Source organism: Rhinatrema bivittatum, chromosome 14 (genome assembly GCF_901001135.1).
Source record: "Rhinatrema bivittatum chromosome 14, aRhiBiv1.1, whole genome shotgun sequence".
Taxonomy (NCBI): Eukaryota; Metazoa; Chordata; class Amphibia; order Gymnophiona; family Rhinatrematidae; genus Rhinatrema; species Rhinatrema bivittatum.
In genome coordinates, this window is record NC_042628.1 from 16,022,066 (window position 1) to 16,041,272 (window position 19,207).

Sequence of the window (19,207 nt, forward strand, 5' to 3'; positions counted from 1 at the left end):
GGTTCACTCTTACAGGTACAGGCCAGCTCCCTTTTTTTTACCTGACTTCTAACAATGCATCGGTACAAGCATGGCAACTTCCTCCACCAACCTTTCTCATGCATGCCTCTCCTGCTTCTTGAAGTTCATTATTTGTGGAGTTAAGCGCTTTGAAGAGGGCAGCGATGATTTTCTCTCTGGACTGAGGCAAGTAATTACATGCAGCTAAGGCATCTGCAAAATCGGAGGTTGTTGTTATTCCTCTGTTAGCTATGAAAAATCTGACAGACGTATTCTACTGTTTCTCAGAAAACAGGGGTGACACTGTCATTAAAACAATAAAAATCAGGGAAGCTGTTTTTGAAAGTTAAAAATGGTAAAGGGGATGGAATGGCTCATTTATGGAGGAAAGGCTGAACAGGTTAGGGCTCTTCACCTGGCAGCAGATATGACAGAGGTTTAAAAATCATGAGTGGCATGGAACCAGGGATAAGCGGTGACTTTACCAAGTCTACTAGGCTAATGGTGTTTTATAAATTCCAGCAACTTCTCCAGACCCTTTTTAAACCCAGCTATGCAAACTGCTTTTACCACATCATCAGGCAACAAATTCCACAATTTAATTGTGTGCTGAGAGAAAAAAATAATTTCTTTTAAATGTGCTACCTATTAGTTTCATGGAGTGTCCCCTACTCCTAGTATTATTTGAAAGGGTTGCACCAAGCTAGAAGTTGTTATTTTTAACCTACAAAAGCATATTAATGTTAAAATCAAACCGCCTAATATGTTCCTAACAAACAGGATTAACTTACACACTTAGTTTATTATTTTAAATTGTTACCGTACTATGACGGCACACGATTAATTTGTAATCTATACCACCCATATTTTTCGTTATCGTGCCCTTCTGTAAGCCGTTGTGATGGTTATCTAACTTAACGACGGTATAGAAAAGTTTTAAAATAAATAAATAATCATTCCATGCCGCTCATGATTTTTAGACCTCTGTCATATCTGCTGCCAAGTACTTGTGATCTGAATTGACCGCTGTCGTAGACAGGATGCTGGGCTTGATGGACCTTTGGTCTGGCCCAGCCTGGTATTTTCTTATGTTCTTATTTAACAAAAAGGGTTACATCACTGATGACACAAGCTTGATGTTCAAATTTCAGCCTTAAAAGTCTTTATATTTTCATGTTCTGCAATTCTGCTACATGCATACATGTAAATAATTATACAGCTGGACTTGCACAGATTCTTCAGACTAAAGCCCATAGGTTAACTGAATTATTAGGGCATGCCAATGGCACGGCAGAACTTACTTAATGCTGCGATTCGTAGAGGTACAAGGGAAGGAAGACTTTTATAGCAAGGTAGTTTCATCAGTGCAACATCTTCAGTTTCACATAAGTTCAAAAGCTAAAATTTTAATAAAAGAAAAAAAACAAACCAAAGATCAACGATTTTTTAAATTACGTACACATCCTTCAAATGTGAAATAGTACAGATAAAAAAAAAGAGAAGTAAAAAGCATTCCGATTTGTTAAAAAGATCATGCAGCTGTGAATCAGACAATAAAACACCCATGTGATCTGCAGACCAAAAGTGTCAGCCAGCATTCATTTCATGCAAGAACCACAGGATCAGGAGGGATTCTGAGACAAGAACTGTTCAGTAACTAGATGCTGCCTTAGCTACACATCTTTTCTCCACAAAGAAACTGCTAACGCATTTATGCACAGAGGTTTATTCACGCTCTTAAGCATGAGAAGGGGGTGGCACGAAGAGAATGATGCGCTCTAGAGGTTAAAGAACTGATTTACGACACAGACGTCCTGGGATGCAAGTTCAAATCCCCCTTTCTAAAATGGTAAGGTGAAAAACACTGTATAAATCCACGAGGTCCATATTCAAAAGCATTTAGCCGGCTAATTCAGAAAATAGCCGGATAAATTAATATTTGGGCCCGTACCCAGCTAAATTCTAGCCGAATAAGTTGGGAGTATTCTGGGGGTGTAACTGGGAAGAGCTGAGTTAACCAGCAAACTCTTATATTCGGAGTTAGACAGATAATTTAGCCAGCTATATTCAATAGGTTGGCTGCACTATTGAATATGCCTTCAAAGTTAGCCAGATAAGTTTATCTGTATCTGAATATAGACCGCCCATATTTTTAATGTACAATTTAGTTATCCATTCCTGGCATAAGCAATTCCAGAAAAGTGAGAGACAAAGTAATGACACCCTATGGAGAACCTTTTCAAGACAAGAACGCCAAACGAGGACTCCCCAGGGACTTCTACAGAAGCAACGTCACCTCCTTTTTTTCTGCTGACCATCTCTCTGACTTCTGTCATTGCCTTATCCACCTGTCTGGCGACGCCTAAGACCAACAGATGCAATCACTCTCAGATCCTGCTTCTCTTCTTTCATGCTTAGAAGATTTTCATTTCCCATGCAGCACCACTCTCCTTTGGGATTTTGCATCCTAACTGCATAACTTTGCTTTTTTTTTTTTTTGCACTGAATCTTAGCTGCCAGACGCAAGACCATTCCCCTCAAGCTTCGCTAGATCCCTTCTCGTGTTTTCCACACTTTACCAGCTGCCCGCCCTGTTGCAGATTTCGATATCTTCGGCAAAAAGACGACGATACCAAAATCTACAAAAAGGGCGGAGAGCCAGAAAGATAGGGGAAAACGTGAGAAGGAATTTAGCAAAAGCTGAAGTTGGGCTGAAAACCCAATTATTATTATTATTAGATAACATTGCAACAGGAGCAGTTGCAGCATGGAGAGAAGTTATGCATTTAGCGCCAAAAAAAAAAAAAAAGGCTGAATACCTCAGTGTAGAAAACCTTGTGTTCCATGACGTTCAGATCCATGGTGAAGAGCCTGGGCTGCAGAGTCGTACAGAACGTGTTTCCTTCCATCAGGCCGATCTGAGCATTAGCAGGCTGGTGTCGCAGCAAGTGCTTTTTAGGTGGCACCATGTCTTGCAAGACCTGAAGCGGAATAAAAGGTAAACGCGTCTTACATTTTATCACTCATTATTCTATTTAGGCACAGAGAGAGAGAGAGGTTGCGAAGCTAACAGCAAACTAATTAATACTCCTATACCAACTCAATTCATCCTGTCTGCCTCCTAAGAGCTTCCTTAGATTTGCCGCAGTGAAAGAATGGTTAAAAAAAAAAAAAAAAAAAAAAAAAAAAGAGACAATGCAATCCAAAGCACAATGTGTGCAAGCCCAGTCTATGGTATCTTACTGCACCTTGTTTCTGAACACAGGATTTCTTCCGGCAGGCTTCAGTTGGGAAATACTACATTCAATAAGCTAAAAGGCTCCTTACATCTTGGCTGTAACATACCGTAGGAAAATTGTCTCTTACCTGCTAATTTTCGTTCCTGTAATACTATAGATCAGTCCAGACAAGTGGGTTTATGCATCCCTATCAGCAGATGGAGGCAGAGAACAAAACTTTGGGACACTGCTACATAACCGAGAGTGCCACCTGCAGTCCCTCAGTATTGACTTGTACCCAAGCTAAAAGGCAGACCCCATTCCCACCCTAACCACTTACTCAGAAAAGGAAATACAACTTTTTTCTTTTTAACCATGTGACAAAAAAAGGCACCTGATGTACACTGGCTATCCTTCACCAGGAAATTCAGGCTTCCGGCCGCAACAATGGTTGGGTCTCTGGACTGATCTGTGGTATTACAAGAAAGAAAATTAGCAGGTTCCTTTTCTGAACATACCCAGATCAGACCCAGACAAGTAGAATGTACCCAATCACTCCTATACCGGGCGGGCATCCGAAAGATCCGCTCTTAACACACTCTCACCAAAAGACGCATCCTCCTGCGCTCCAACATCCAAACGGTAATGTTTGGTGAAAGTATGTATCAAAGACCACAACGTGGAATGAGAGGCCGCAGCTTCTCTTTCCTAAATAGCCGGACCACCCAAGGGTCATCCCCCTCCGGTACGGTCTCATCGAGATCCGGATCATTTTTATTCAAATCAGGATCAGGCAGCTGAACCCCCATTGGGTTCCCCGTTTGGATCTGCTCCCTGTGGCGACAGGATCCGGCATCTCGTCCGAACCATCCAGGTCCCTGGAGTCTTCAGCGCTTCAATAAATCCCCAGAACCGCCCAGAGATGCCATCCTCAGTCTTTTGGGCAAAGCCACAACAACGCACCCTAGATCTCTGCACCCCTTTCCTAGCCATGAAGGCCTTGTGGAGTAACAGGACAAACTCCGGGGAGAAATCCTCCAGACCGTCCGTCCCCTGTGGGAGGAAGCTGTCCCCCGAATCTGCTCCCTCCTCCTGGTCACCCTCAGCATTCTGCACCACAGGAGAGAGAGGAGGAGAATCGCCAGTGCCCCAACCCAGAACCCCCCCCCCAGATCACAATCCTCTGCAGGCCCGGGTAAAGGGGAGGCCCCCCCTCTGTACTACCGTCGCAGGAAACCTTCCTCGACTTTGACCTCCCCCCCTCGCGGAGGATCCCTCCGCTCCTGAAGCACAGCCTGGGCAGAGGAAGCAGGAAACAAGTTGGGCCGACCAGAGCCCGAAGGCCCTGCCTGCTGCCACATGTGGCTTCGCCGCTGTGGCACCTGGCGGCCGTACCGCCGCTTAGCCAAAAACGTAGCTCTTCGGCACTGTGCACTCACAAGCAGTGTGCGTGGGAGCCACGGCAAGCCGAGCAACGCACCAAAAAAATCAAGCCGCACGGCCTAAGTTTCCCCACTGGGAGAAAATCAAATTGCAGCACTGGCCCTTCCTCCTCCTGCAGTCCTCTGCGTCACCAACCAAATCTGGCTGTCACGCACCGTCGACACTCTCTTCACTTCCACTTTTTTTTTTTTTTTTTTTTTTAAATTTTAAACAAACTTAAAACAAAGCTAATCAGAAGAACAAAACGGTTACTTCCCTTTATTAAGGCAACGGTTGGCAGGAGGAGACTACAGAGACAGCCAGTCCCCCAGCTATCAAGGTCTCTGGTACCATGGGCTAGCACAGCCAGGGGTATCCAACCCCCCCCCCCCCCCATTCGCCCAGCTCCACTCAAGGGATGGCCCACAAAGGAACCTAACACCTCGAGGAGCTGCTTCAACGTCTAACATCCAAACTCCCATCTTTCGGTCAGAACTGCAGATTTTTGCACCTCTACCACCTGCTGGAGACAGAGAAATACCGAGGGACTGCAGGTGGTACTCCTCGGTTTTGTAGCAGTGCCTCAAAGTTTTGTTCTCTGCCTCCCTCTGCTGGTAGGGATGCATAAACCCACCTGTCTGGACTGATCTGGGTATGTTCAGGAAGGTCTTTTTCTAGATGAAAAAATGACAAGGTTAAAATCTCACCCTGGCACATTAACACACAAAAACAAAACAAAACAAAAAAAAAAACCCAAACACATTTTGCTAAGCTAATTAGTATGCAATGATGTACGAGCACAGAAAAATATGAGCATATTTCATACAAAGCACAGAGACATAAACAGGTATCTCAGTCTGTATAGCTATAAAAAATGGATTAAACCTAACTGTGGAACATTTATTGACCAAGACAGCAGCATGAGAATAGCAGAGATTTAGAGATATTCATTGTTTGTTATTATAAGTTTATATTTTATGTATGTGGATTGTAACTTGCCTAGAATATAAGATATGGCTAATTCAGCCCTGCCTGATAGGGAAAAAATCTTGAATTTAAACAGAATGGCTACAGCATTACACCACATCTTAGCTTCAACTTCTCTCTCACACACACACACACACACACACATCATTCTTAAACAAATTGTTTTATCCAACTGGTTCATTTCTCTCTACTTGGATTTTTTTTTCCTGCTGACACGGTCTCAGTACAATTACCATATATGAAATTTCCCTTCGTATAAGCTATATTTCTGGGTAAGGGTCTAGAGATTTTAACAAGGGTAAAGAAAACATTTTTGCAGCCGGAAAAATAAAAATTCCCAGTTCCAATAGCCTAGGATTGGTTCCATTTTCCAAAGGGATAATTAATAATTGTGCCTTTTGTGCACAGGTAAAGTCAGCCTTATGTTTAAATGTAAGAATGCAGGTGCACTATAAGGCAAAGGTCCACGTGGGAGCGAGGTGGACTGAGTTTAAGGCAAGGCGATTTAACTCACTTATTTAAATCAAGTTTCAAACTAATTTGTCTTCACGGATGTCTTAAACCATGGTGCAAATCTGATCAACAGAGCATTTTACAACCCTTCCCCTTCACCCTCTTGGCCAGGCCCGCACCGGTCGGCCCCATGGAGCAGGGAGAAGGTGTGGCCCAGCAGGCCGAAGCTGCTCCACCTCCCACTGTTGATTGGCTCATTCGGCTGGGCCTCTCCAGCTAATAATGCAACTCACTCCCCTCTGCCTCACTCGGCTCGGCTCCATCACCAGCTAAGCGCAGAACAATCCTATTCCAGCGCATGCAAAACGAAATGAAGGCCAAGGACTTTCCCACAAGCAAGAGCTGGAAGTTACTGGACAGTGCTGGACAGATTCATGAGACGAAAAGCTGAAACGAATGCCTGTGACTGAATGGTAAGTAATTCAATGTGCGAGGGTGACAAAGCCATTAATTCATTTTTATGATACTGCAAGTGTAAGTTTAGCATACTTGTGATTATATTTCATTGCATTTGTGCTTTTTTTTTTTTTTTTTTAAACAAGTAAGACATTTACTATTTTATTGATGTTTTGTTTTTTTTATTATTTAAAAAATCCTTTTAAATTAAAATGTCTGCAGCCAACCCAAGAAATTCAATTTGCACATTTAAGCAATTGCTTCTCCTGGCTAAAAAAAAAAAACCCAACCCAAACTCTGAGCAATCTACAATACAGTACAGTCCATTTGGAGGCCACAGATAGGGTTTCATCGTAACAGACCCCTATTCTCTGCAGCGCTGTTTACAGGCTAGGGCGTGCAAAGGAGAAACGCTGGGTGGGGAGATAAGCCGGTCAGGGTTGTCGATTCTGGTCACAATTCCAACAGTCAAGCAGATGAAGGATTTTTTTCTCTCATAGCATGGTCAAGTCATTGCAAATGACCAACTAAGCTGGAGTGGTCTGAGCCAAAATTCTAGGTCACTACCCCCCTCCCTTCCCCCCCCCCGATGAAACCTTACCTCTTTATGAGGTTCCATTATGACCGTGACGGTCTTCCCCGTGACCTGCGCCAGCACCTGCAAGGAATGCATCGCCTGCTTCCTCACTGTGGAATTGGGGGAGGTCACTTCTCGCACCAGGTCGTGGGTCACGTGGTGGAAAGACTTCTCCTGCGCCGGCAGGATCTCCTCCATCTTATCCTCGTCCTTCAGCGGGGTCGCGCATCTGATCAGAAGCTGCTCCAAAGTGGTCTTGGCCATGGCAACGGCGCCGTTGGAAACCTAAGAGTCGAAAGGGGCTATAGTAATGCTCCTCAGAAGTCCATTTGCAGAGGCAACAAAGTTCAGCCGTGATTTGTCAGCAAACATAGCGAGCTGAATTCATTCAATACCACTGCACCCATGACTTATAAAAACACAGTGGCTCCCTCTTACGCAGGACTTCTTTGGCCTTTAGAAAAAAAAGTAGCATGCTGCTAATAGACAAATTCATATTTTGCTGGATATTCGTAGGCTGACAATATTTTTAAAGCTTTACGTTATCGTCTGCGGGCAGGGCATTGCTGGAAAGCAGGTCTGGGCATACAAGCTCTTAACTTTTTTTTTTTTTTTTAAACTAAGGCTACGTCAGAGCAGCAGCAGCAGCGGCGTTCAATTTTGCCAGTTTAACCACTGCCAAGTATAGCAAGTGATATTAACTGAATATCAAGACAGCAATGCGCACGACTTAAAAAAGCGCTGTGCCTAAAACAAAATGCACTGAAATCGAAAGGGCAAAACAACCGGAAACCACGAAACGCTTGTGCATTAAAACCCAACATGCAATTCATCCAAAGCAGGACTTGGCTGCGGCTCGTTCACCTTCTCTTCGAATGATGAGTTCAACAGTCACACATTTTTAATAGATTAAAAAAATAAATACATAAATTCTACAAAGGCTGTTTCGTCCCAAGGTTCCCCACTTGTTCATTGCTTATTCAGAAAGGTAGGGGGGTCCTTCTAGGAGTACCCGCTGCACTTTGTACCAACAGTAGTGCTGGAGGCTATATTTACTTTAAGAAAGCACTTTCTAGCGGACATCGCATATGGGGGCTTATTTGTGGATAGAAGATATGCAGGTTTTTCTAAGAAATGCGCTAAAACGGATCCAAGAAAATTAAAAACTATGGAACAACCTTTCCCTCCCCCCCCCCCCCCGCCCATTCACAATCACAGACACAGCAATTTAATTACATTTCTGTTGAATGAATAAAATGGCTATGCACCTTGAAGTTTTCACCTAATTCAATTGAAACCTGAAGTAAAAAAAAAGTTGATTATTGACCTTGAATGACATAAGATCAGCCACCCCCTTTTTTTCCAGTGCATTATACACACAAACCAACCTGTTCTAGCTAGCCGCACGGTGCGAGAGCTAAACGCTTGACAAAGCCACGCTGAAGACTGCAAACTATCTAAACACCAGGGGGTACAAAACAGACACAGACAGACAGACACACTCCCAGGGTAGGCCCCCCCAGATTCTCCCTCTCTCCTGAAAAAAAGCTTCAGCTATTTGCCATTTTCTGCCCCAGTGTCCTGAAATACATCAAAAGGATTGCAAAATACTAGCCTCAAGATTAAAGTAAGTGGGGATCTATTTGTAGTCTGGAAAATCGGCAAGCTAAAGGAATGTGTGTATGTATACGTTTTTGGGGGTGCAAGGGGCAGGAGGGAAAATGCAATTTTCAGAACTATCCAGGCTCGGAGTTTGCACCCGTTCTCAAAGGGAAAGTATGAAGAGCAGACCCTGCGGCAAGAGTTAGAAAATTCCGTGGCGATTTGCATAATTTTACATATATTTGCATATTGAAATGTAAACCTTACGTTATAAAAATACAATCATTTTCTCACATTTCTGCATCCAGTTCATTAATTTGGGATCTTACTAATTTGTGCTAGGGGAGGAAGGAGGGGAAGGGATCTCAGGGAGGATAGAGGATGGGGGTATTAGGGGGAAGAGAGGAAGGAATGGTGATCCACTCAAACCATTCCCCTCCCCTCCAACCTGACGCAGATTCTTTATCTCACTCGTACTCCCGTCAAGCCCCTCACTCACACCCCTAAGCCCTTCTCCAATCCCTTCCACACACACACACGCTCACGCCCCGATTTCTTCATTCATGCTGCACAGGCCCTCCAACCTCCTCACTCGCTCTCCCACGGCAAATCGATCCCCTCTTCTCTTGCCCCCTCCCAAATCCCTCACTCACGCTCCACAGCATCTCTGATCTCCTCACCCACTCCCTCTCCCCATTCCCAATCTTGCCTTCTGCACCTCTCAGATCCTCTCACATATGCTTACCCCCTTAATCACTCTCCCTCACATCTCTCACTCACTCTCTCCTTCTTCCGTATCCCCTCTCTCCCCCAAACCTCTCATTCACTATTGCCCCCCTGCACTTTCCCACACCCATCACTCTCTTACCCCCCTGCATCTCTTATTCACTCACCCCTCAAGATCCCCTCACTCACTCTTGCCCCCCAATCACTCTCCTGGCACCCTTACCCTCATCGGTTCACTCACCCTCCCATCGGTAGGAGAGACAGAGCGGCAGTGCAACACCTGAGGACATGATGGTCCTCTTCAGACAGGGGCCAGTCTTATATTTTGAACTGCACAAAGTCGGGTATTTGGGGCACAGCAGCAAAGTGGAAGGACTCTGGTTTTGGTGCTCTACTGACCCTGTGCTGCACGCGAGCCGGGATCGCATCAGAAGACAGACAGAAGGCCGCCATCACCTTGCCTGCTCTGGCCCGGGTCTCCCGCAACGATTCCGTGGGGGGAACGAGCAATTCTGCAAGGGGGCACCCGGATTTTCACAGGAGGAGACCACGGGGCCCCGAGCGCAAGCGTACGTTCCCCTTGAAAACCGCTAGGGAAAATAATACCCACACAGATTGCCTCCTGCTTTTTTTTTCTGCAGATACTATTTTTTTCCCCCCTGAACAATTATGTTACGTTATTGCCTCCCTCGACCCCCACTTACGTTTCCCCCCCGCCCCCCCCCCCCCCCGAGGAACGCTGTGCGTGCCCGGCCCCGTAAGACATTGAATCCAAATTGCGAGGACAAGGAGGCGAGTAGGTGATGGAAGATCTATCTCAGCCGACTTTCCTGCTTTCACAATTCAGTGATCGTAAGTACTAAGGCAAACTGATAACCACCCAAAATGTACAAAAGAACGCATACACTTAAACTAACGTGTATGCTTGGAAACCTGAAGTCCCAACCACAGAGGAAAGCCTACACTCGACAGTCAGCTGTGCAAGGGATGTCACACATTTCCGAAACTTGGAATTAATGAAGTGAGTTGGACATAAATACATCAGGGGGTCCGATGCCTGTTATATGGTGAGAGCTGCGCCTTTTGAATAGTTAACCCTAATGAGGTTACATCTAAACATATTGAAATACATACCATCTCAAACTGAATAATCAAGACTGCTATAGGCAGTGGACTTAGTCATTCACCTACAGAAACTCTCTTAGATTCCAACGTGACATAAGTTTCTTGACTTTATTCTCGATCCCCATGACCATTCTCTGTCCACCTCTAAAACCCTCTGATCCAGAGAGTGCCAGAGCTCCCACGGCAGTGCTGCTTGTTAAGGTCAACTTGTGCGGAGGCGTTTGCATAAAATGTGCCACACACCAAGTTAGGCTCTTAATTACTGGCATTAGCCCTTTTATCTTCATAACACCCAAACCCATCCCCCTCTAGATCAAACGAAAGAGCATCAATAGACATTCCACGCACTGGCCACCATCATCCATACATTAAATACCTCTCCAGTTAGATCCATCATCACAAAAAGCAGAGCCTTGAGGAAAGTCTGTTGGTTCTGAAGGACCCAAATTAGAGGCAGACGTTCCATGAGGAACTTAATGGACACCACGCCACCCAGTTTAGCATACCAGGCCTGCTCGTAACAGCAAGCGCACAGCCGCTCCACAATGTAAGAGAACAGCGGAAGCTGGCAGGCCTGGAGGGGAAAAAAAGAAAAAAAAAAAAAAGAAAACACAACCTTAATATTTAGTTAGGGCCCCTTCTCTTGTCTCTCGGTTCTACTGCATGCTTGATTTCCCAACAGGCAACCCAGCTTCTGAAATCCACACAATGTAAAAAAAAAAAAAAAACAGAATACTGGTAAGGGAAGTGACTCTGTGTTTAGAAAAAATTACCCTTTCTTTTGATCCCAGGATGATGCTGGCCACATCAAATATGACAGCTAGAGCCACCTCGCCAATCTTACACAGCTCCTTCTCCTCATAGGCCATGCAGATGGCTATTGCATCAATAAGCACCAGTGGATCCATTCCCTTCGATCCATTTTCTTCACTATGAAACATAGCGGTGCTGGGCTGACTTCCAACCTGATAGCACTGCAGCAAGAAAGGCCCTGGGAATTGTAGTGGAAAACGCAGTTGTACAAAATGAATTGAATTACAATTGATTTTTTTTTTTTTTTTTTTAGCAAACAAAAAAAAAAAAAGGGGGCATTTAATGCCTAGCAAAGCAATCAGCCTTGTTTGTTTACATCTGACAAGCCCCCCCCCCCCCATCAGCATCTGACGTTTAAACGCATTTTAGCAAACTCCAGGTAAAACATTCATTTCTTCATTACTGTCTTCGTATTTCTGCGACAAAACAGTTCATCCTAATAGTGTTGCAATCTTTATGAAACGCACTAATCTGAGCGGTTTATAAGAATGCCAGTTTTCTATAATGAAACAATGACCCCCCCCCCCCCCAAACAGCTTATTTATTGTTTTAACAACAAGATGCAGTCCAGCTGGCCATCTGATATCAACCATAGCTTCTGAGTCAAAAGGCAAGTTTTTTTATGGTATAGGAAAATTGGTTCTTACCTGCTAATTTCCGTTCCTGTAATATCACAGATCAGTCCAGACAAGTGGGTTTTGCATCCCTACCAGCAGAAGGAGGCAGAGAATAAAAACTTTTCAGGCATTGCTACAAAACCGAGAGTGCTACCCGCAGTCCCTCGGTATTGACCTGTACCCAAGACAAACCAGAGTGAAAATACCAATTTACCCTAACCTGGGCGAACAGAGCACCCAGGGTTGGATTCTTCCTGAACTCGAGCCTCTTCATCAAAGGAACCGAAAAACCCCTGTGACCCTACCATTCTGAAGATATACACACAGTAATTGCAGTCAGAGTCCATAAAAGTCTTTCGAAAAACACAGGGATGGGCCTCTGGACTGATCTGTGGTATTACAAGAATGAAAATTAGCAGGTAAGAACCAATTTTCCTTTCCTGTTTATACCCAGATCAGTCCAAACAAGTGAGATGTACCCAAGCTCCCCTACACTGGGCGGGCACCCGAAAGAGCCGCTCGCAACACCCTCTCGCCAAACACAGTCTTTTCAAGCACCAGGACGTCCAGTCAGTAATGTCAAGTGAAAGTGTGAAGTGAAGACCAGGTTGCCGCCCTACAGACCTCCTGAGTAGAAACCCAAGTGACATTCCACCCAGGAAGCTGCCTGCACCCTAGCAGAATGCGCCCGCAACCCTTCTGGCACCTTCCGGCTCTTCAAAGATAGACTGAGCAAACAGCCTCCCTTAACTACCGAACAACAGTGGCCTTAGACGCCTTCTTTGCTCCACCAAACATGACAAACAGTTGATCCAAAAGTCATTAGTGACTTTCAGAAAGCGTAATAGAATCAGTCACACATTTAACAAGTGAAGCTCCCTAGACTGTGACATCTCCAAAGCCCAGTGCAGAAAAGCAGGAAGCTCCACCATCTGGTTAAGGTGGAAAGAGGAAACAATCTTCAGCAAAAGCGAGGGCACCATATGCAATGATACCCCATCCTCCAAAATCCGCAGGAAAGGCTCCCGATAGGACAAAGCCTGCAACTCCGATATCCACCTTGCTGAACAAACCACTACCAGGAAGACGACCTTCAAGGTAAGATCTTTCAGGGTCGCTCTCCACATCAGCTCAAAAGGACCTTCACAGAGCACACGCAGAACCAAGCTCAAGCTCCAGGTCGGACCCAACCTGGAGATCTCAAATGTTTGACCCCCTTCAGAAAACACACCATGTCCTAGTGAGACACCAAGGTTCTCCCATGCAGCTTACCTCTGAGACAACCCAAGGCCGCCACTTGAATGTGAAGCTAATTAAAGGCCAGTCCGTTAGTCTAGCCCTGCTGTAAAAATGCCAAGTTGTGGAAAATATCCACTTGCAAAGGATCCAGACCTTGTTCAACACACCAGTACTCAAACACTCTCCACACCCGGAGATATGCCATAGACGTGGACAGTTTTCTGGCCTGCAGCAAAGTGGTAATAACTGCCTCCAAGTATCTCTTCAATCATAAACATTGCCTCTCAAAAGCCAGGCCATGAGACAAAAAGTGATCCACCCGATCTGAGACGATAGACCCTTGCTGCAGTAAATCTGGCAGATGAGCCAATCAGATGGGACCGTCTACAGTGAGCCGAACCAGATCCACGAACCACGGGCAACGCAGCCACTCCGGTGCTACCACCCCTACCCTTCCTGGATGTCTCTCTATATGTCACAACACTCGACCTACCAGAGGCCATGAAGGAAAGATGTACAGCAGGATCCTCATTGGCCAGGAAAGAACCAGAGTGTCTATTCCTCAGCAACCCCCTCTCTCCTGCAACTGAAAGAGCGAGCCACTTTGGCATCGGTCCATGTCACCATTACGTCCAGCCGTGGGTAGCCCCACCTGGCCCAAATAAGGTTGAAAGCCACTATCGACAACTTCCATTCCCCTGTATCCAACTGTAGTCTGCTGAGATAATCCACCTGCACATTGTCCACACTGGCTACATGCGAAGTCGCTATCTCCTCCAGATACCGCTTTGCCCAAGCAAACAGTTCCTGGGCTTGAAGAGCCACACTACGCCTCTTTGTCCCACCGAAAGGACTGCTGCCATCCCAAGGTTTGCTTCTGCCCTGAGGCTGCAGCCCCCTTGCCAGAATAAAACCGCCTCATCTCTCAAAATCAAGAATGGAGCGGAAAGGTCTTTCTGATGGCCTTCTTGTCCTCTGGTAGCTTATTCCCTTTTGACTCCCCTAAATGCTTCAGCAACTTCTCCAGTTCCTCTCCGAACAGCAGCTTTTCCTTAAAAGGAAGATTACACAATTGCAACTTGGTCCACACATCCGCAGACCAATTGCATAACCACAGGAGCCTTCGAGCCGCCACTGCTAAGACTATGTTCCTGGTCGAAGTATGCACTAAGTCGTAGAGTGCCACTTAGGCCACCCCAGCCTCCAACTGGGGCACCTGCCTGGAACTGTCCACTGCGGCATGCTCAGACTCGTGTACCTTCTGTACCAACGCAAATAGGCCCGTTGAATCAGGTTCTCACAAATGGCCGCCTGGAGACTCAAAGCTGAAACCTCAAACATCCTTTTTAACTGGATCTCTAGCTTTCTGTCCTGAATATCCTTCATCGCCACTGAACTTGCTACAGGAATGACTGTCTTCTTAGTGATTGCTGACACCGACGGATCAACCTTAGGCAGCCTCAACAGCTCAAAGGTTTCCTCCATTAGCGGATACAATTTTGCCATAGCCCTGCTTACTTTCAAGCCAGCCTCTGGAGTATTCCACTCCCTGTTCACTAACTTATCTTTTTGGGCACGGGAAAAAGCCTTCGGTGGTCCCCGAAGCCCATCCAGGACCGGGTCCACCCCCTCATTGTCCAAGACCTCCTGGGTGATCTTAATCCCCAACTCTGTTTGGACCTGCAGAATGAGAGGTCTTAACTCCTCCTTCTGGAACAAACAGACAATCCTTGGGTCATCCCTCTCCATAATCAGAACTTCATCCGGGTCAGTTGCATCCTTGCCCATCCCTGGGATGGCACCCGGATCACCCTTCACGGGATCACCTCCAGCATCTAGGGGATCATCTAAGTCCTCCCAAGGTCTGAGACCACTGTCCACATCTCCTGAGGTATCCCCGAGTCCCAGGCGACACAAGAGCCACCCTGAACACTCGGACGGATCCAGTCTAAGCCCGGGGATGCTTCCCCCTGCTCCCCTCTTTGCCAAATAGGCCTTATGAAGGAACAGCACAAAATTCGCTGAAAAAATCCTTCATATCTGCAAACTCATCAAATGGCACATCCCCCTCAGGCTCTCTTCCAGAACCAGAGTCCCAAGAATTATCCAGAACCATGGGAGACAGTGGAAGAAGGGAATCCCTGGGTTCCCCCAAAGCTGTTTGCCTCCTGCATTGCACCTCATTGCCAAGCGCGGTACTTGCAGCCCCCACAGGAGCCTCTGGCACCGGGCCTGCCGAACGTGCGAGTCTCGCCAAGCCTGCTGCATCACTGGAGGATCCCTCCCCCCAACCGAGGCACAGCCCATGCACAGCGCTGCAGAACTGAGGTGCTTCCAATGCTATCCGCAGGCCCCTACAGGCTCTCCTGCATTGCAATGTCAACCCCACTGCCTCTGCCCGATTGCGCTCTGGACGCACTGCACATACTCCATCAACTTGGCTTGAGTCGCTGCCCATAAAAGTCTCGTACCTCTGACACTGACGGGCAAAGTGCGATCCTTCTCCCTCCTGCTAGCCGCAACTCACGAACAGCACCCGACCGGCCTTTGCTTTTTTTTTTTTTTTTTATTAAAAAGGAGCAGCGTCATTAAAAGGTATCCCCAGAAAAAAAAAAGGGTATACTTCCCTACTCAGGCCGATGGAGAAGAGAAGGCTTCAAAGGGAGTGAGAGAGCCAGGTCCCCTGGCTTTCGGACCCTCCAGGTGACGCAGACTGAGAAAGGCCAGGGATCACCAACCCTCCCCCCACTCGCCTGGCTTCACTTGAGGAATGGCTCATGAAGATGCCTAACATCTCAGGGAGCTTCTTCAACCTCTTCTTGTCTCTTCTAACCTGAATTGTAAGATATTTTTTTTTTCCCCCAGTCTCTCTCACCTCTACCATCTGCTGGAGACAGAGAAATACTGAGGGACTGCAGGTGGCACTCTAGGTTATGAAGCAGTGCCTACAGCTTTTGTTCTCTGCCTCCCTCTGCTGGTAGGGATGCGAAACCCACTTGTCTGAACTGATCTGGGTATGAACAGGTACTGTATCAAAGGTCCGGACGAGTTACCGTTCCATAGATCACCTTTGCCTCCACCTCTGTAGTGTGACACAGTGGCAGAATTGGACTTTTCCTCCATGACCTGATACAACCTTTCCCATGTTCTACTGTCCACATTTAGGTAAGAGCTTGCATCCAATTCCAAGGGAAAAGACAGATCATTAGCCGCAAATTTGATATTTCCATGCTAAAATTCTAGTGACATCAGACCAAGAGCAGAAGATTGGCTCCCTATTCTAATATGCTGCTACATTGGAAACTGGTGACATTTTCTCTCTCTAGCTCCTTCTCCTCAAATCAATTTGACTTGGGAGTGAAGGTTACTGAAGAGAAGCATCCCAGCATGAGGGAACTCAAGTTTTTCTCTGCCAATGGCAACATCCCACTCTTGGCAACGGAAGGTTGATACAGCACTTGACCTCTATGTGGATAAAAACCCAGAAAACGTACAGGCCACTGTGCTAAATTTACTGTCCATACTCTGAATGGGAAAAGAAAAAGAAGGAGCTTACAAAACAGGATTTAAAAAAAAAAAAAATAATCCAAACATTGAAAAATGATAAACTATACTGACATCAGGTCAAACGAAATTTCAAAATGATTTACTGCTGTTTTTTCTTTTGAACATGACCTCTCTCGATCACAAGTCCTTATTTTTCCAGCTCTGGGCCATCATCCTGTATGTACTCACCACACTGCTGAGCCACTGCGACCATGGTATAATGACGGATTAGGCTGGCTACAAAAGGCAGCGCGCTGGGCCGCAGATCTTTGATGACGGCTGACATGAACGCCCCTGTCAGAGCCTGCTCGAACGTTTTACGGGCTGGTGTGTCCTGAGCTTTATACCGATGCGAAATAATTACACTGGGTATGGACTTCTCCGTAAAGCTGCAAAACGGAATTCAATCTATTAGCATAGGTCTGGACTAGCATGCAAGCAGCTCAACCATAACCACCACGGGCTTTTATTGATAATTTGTGCTCTCTCTCGCTCTACCCAAAATCCCCTTCCCAGGTTTGGATAGGGCCTGAACCAGTTCATTTCCTCTACTTTAATTTTGTCAAGTGCTGGACTCAAACATGATGGATGATTCAATTTCATCATGAACATTTAAAGCCAACAGTTCAAAAGAGGACAAACATATTCCAAATAATTTGTATACCAGCAACAGAATGGAATTCAATTACAGCCTGGCATTTTCAATACTGTCAGACTTTTTTTTTTTTCCAACTTAAAACAGAGACATTTGATTTTGATTTGATAATGCCAAGGGGCTATTAATCAACTACGTCACCTCAACAACAGCTGGCACTGCCACATCTGCAAGAGGTTCTTTAAAAACCTCTTTGTACCACACACTCTACAGCAGGAAGAATATCGCCATCTGGGCTACAAAATCCACAGGCTAGGGAAATCAACCCAGTTAGCATTACTGTTTTGGCTCTAGCATCTCCCCAGAGAGGATGCTCCATGCATCTATCATCCTATCTCTGAAGAAATATTTTCTGATACTCCCATTCCCTTTGAACCTATCATGACCTAGAACAGGGATGCCTCCATTGTATGCAAATCTCTCTCATGCATATTCATTGTGGATATCCTGAAAACCTGGCCCGTTTATGGCACTCAAGGACTGGGGTTCACCATCCCTAACCTAGAACTTCCTACCCACTCAAAAACACTTACTTCTTGTGCCTTCTTTATACCTTTAAGATAAGTGAATGTCTCTATTCCATCAACCTTGCTCGTCTTCTCTAAGGTAAACATATTTAGGTCCTTAAGTCTCATTTCAGAGGGCTTCTGATGCAAACTTTGCATCATTTTGGTAACCCTTCTCCAGACTGCCTCTATTCTATCTTTTCAGAGGTGAGGTCTCCCAAACTGGACAGATGGAGGTCTCACCAATAACTTGCACAGAGGCATAATCACCTTCTTTGGTTCACTGGTAATCTCTCTCCCTGGCATCCCTCTGGTCGTGTCGTATTCTTTTGCTAACTTGACATCAAATATGATCTCACACACAGCACCCCCCCCCCCCCCCCAAGGATCTCACCCCCCATTGTATACTGCTCCCTTGGATTTCCACACACCAAAATCCACATTAGTAGAATAAAAATCAGATTTGTAATTTTTAAGTACATTGTTGCTCCTATGGCCTCAGACATGTGCTTGTGTTTCAATCATGTAACCTTTCAAGAAAGTAACATGCAGAAGCAAGAGGCAAGGTTTTAATATTTTAAGAAGCTGATCAAAGAAAATAAGAACTGGCACCAGAAATTCATTATGTATTAAGCTTCCAAGAACTCCACGTTCAAACTGGAACTAAGTCCCACTGAGATTTGTAGTGAATTTTAATTTGACCATAAAATGCATCTTTCTTTTCAAATAAAAGGTATCCCTGACACTTTATAACCCATAATGGAGGATGTTATAAAGCAATGCATTCATACAGAAAATGCAAAATCTTCATTTAACATCTGGAACAGAGGAGGGGGTTGGGGGGTTTGACCTGAAGAGTCCGACGTGCACAGGCACCGGAAGGGTCATTGCAGACATATGGGGAGGGGGCAGCGATAAAGAAAATGTCTGACACCCACCAAGATGAAAGAAGGAAATGAGAGTGAGAGAGGGCAGGAGACGGAAGCAATGTGGGATCAGAAAAGCGAACAATGTGACGTTAACTCTGAAAGACAGTGAGGCTTTCAGAGGCAGAGACTGAAAGGGTTAGTTCTTTCCAGAATGGCAGAGAAGGGAGAGGGCAGCAGAGTCCAGATTATTTTGAGATTTTGGGACTAGGAGAGATCGCAAAAGCCGAGTTGTAACTGTGAAGGCTTACACTGTCTTTTACGAGTCCGCTGAAGAAATTCAGCTCTCATGAAATAAAGAGTAACTTGTGCATCTGCTTAACTCCTCAAATGGGCGTT

At 45.6% G+C, this 19,207-nt stretch overlaps 1 protein-coding gene across 5 annotated transcripts in view; it reads right to left on the reverse strand.

Annotated features, from left to right (window-relative positions):
* The window catches only part of TRRAP (transformation/transcription domain associated protein), a 252,240-nt gene that overhangs the window by 193,264 nt on the left and 39,769 nt on the right, over nucleotides 1-19,207 (reverse strand). For 4 of the 5 annotated variants that reach the window (XM_029576431.1, XM_029576433.1, XM_029576429.1 and 1 more), the window contains exons 23-30: nucleotides 16,971-17,170; nucleotides 11,340-11,557; nucleotides 10,943-11,140; nucleotides 8,382-8,411; nucleotides 7,138-7,398; nucleotides 2,820-2,981; nucleotides 1,302-1,398; nucleotides 92-213 (exon numbers count right to left, since the gene is read on the reverse strand). In XM_029576431.1, coding sequence (XP_029432291.1) covers nucleotides 92-213; nucleotides 1,302-1,398; nucleotides 2,820-2,981; nucleotides 7,138-7,398; nucleotides 8,382-8,411; nucleotides 10,943-11,140; nucleotides 11,340-11,557; nucleotides 16,971-17,170 — 1,288 coding nt within the window. The remainder of the gene's footprint in view (nucleotides 1-91; nucleotides 214-1,301; nucleotides 1,399-2,819; nucleotides 2,982-7,137; nucleotides 7,399-8,381; nucleotides 8,412-10,942; nucleotides 11,141-11,339; nucleotides 11,558-16,970; nucleotides 17,171-19,207) is intronic. The other variant, XM_029576432.1, reaches the window with a different exon arrangement.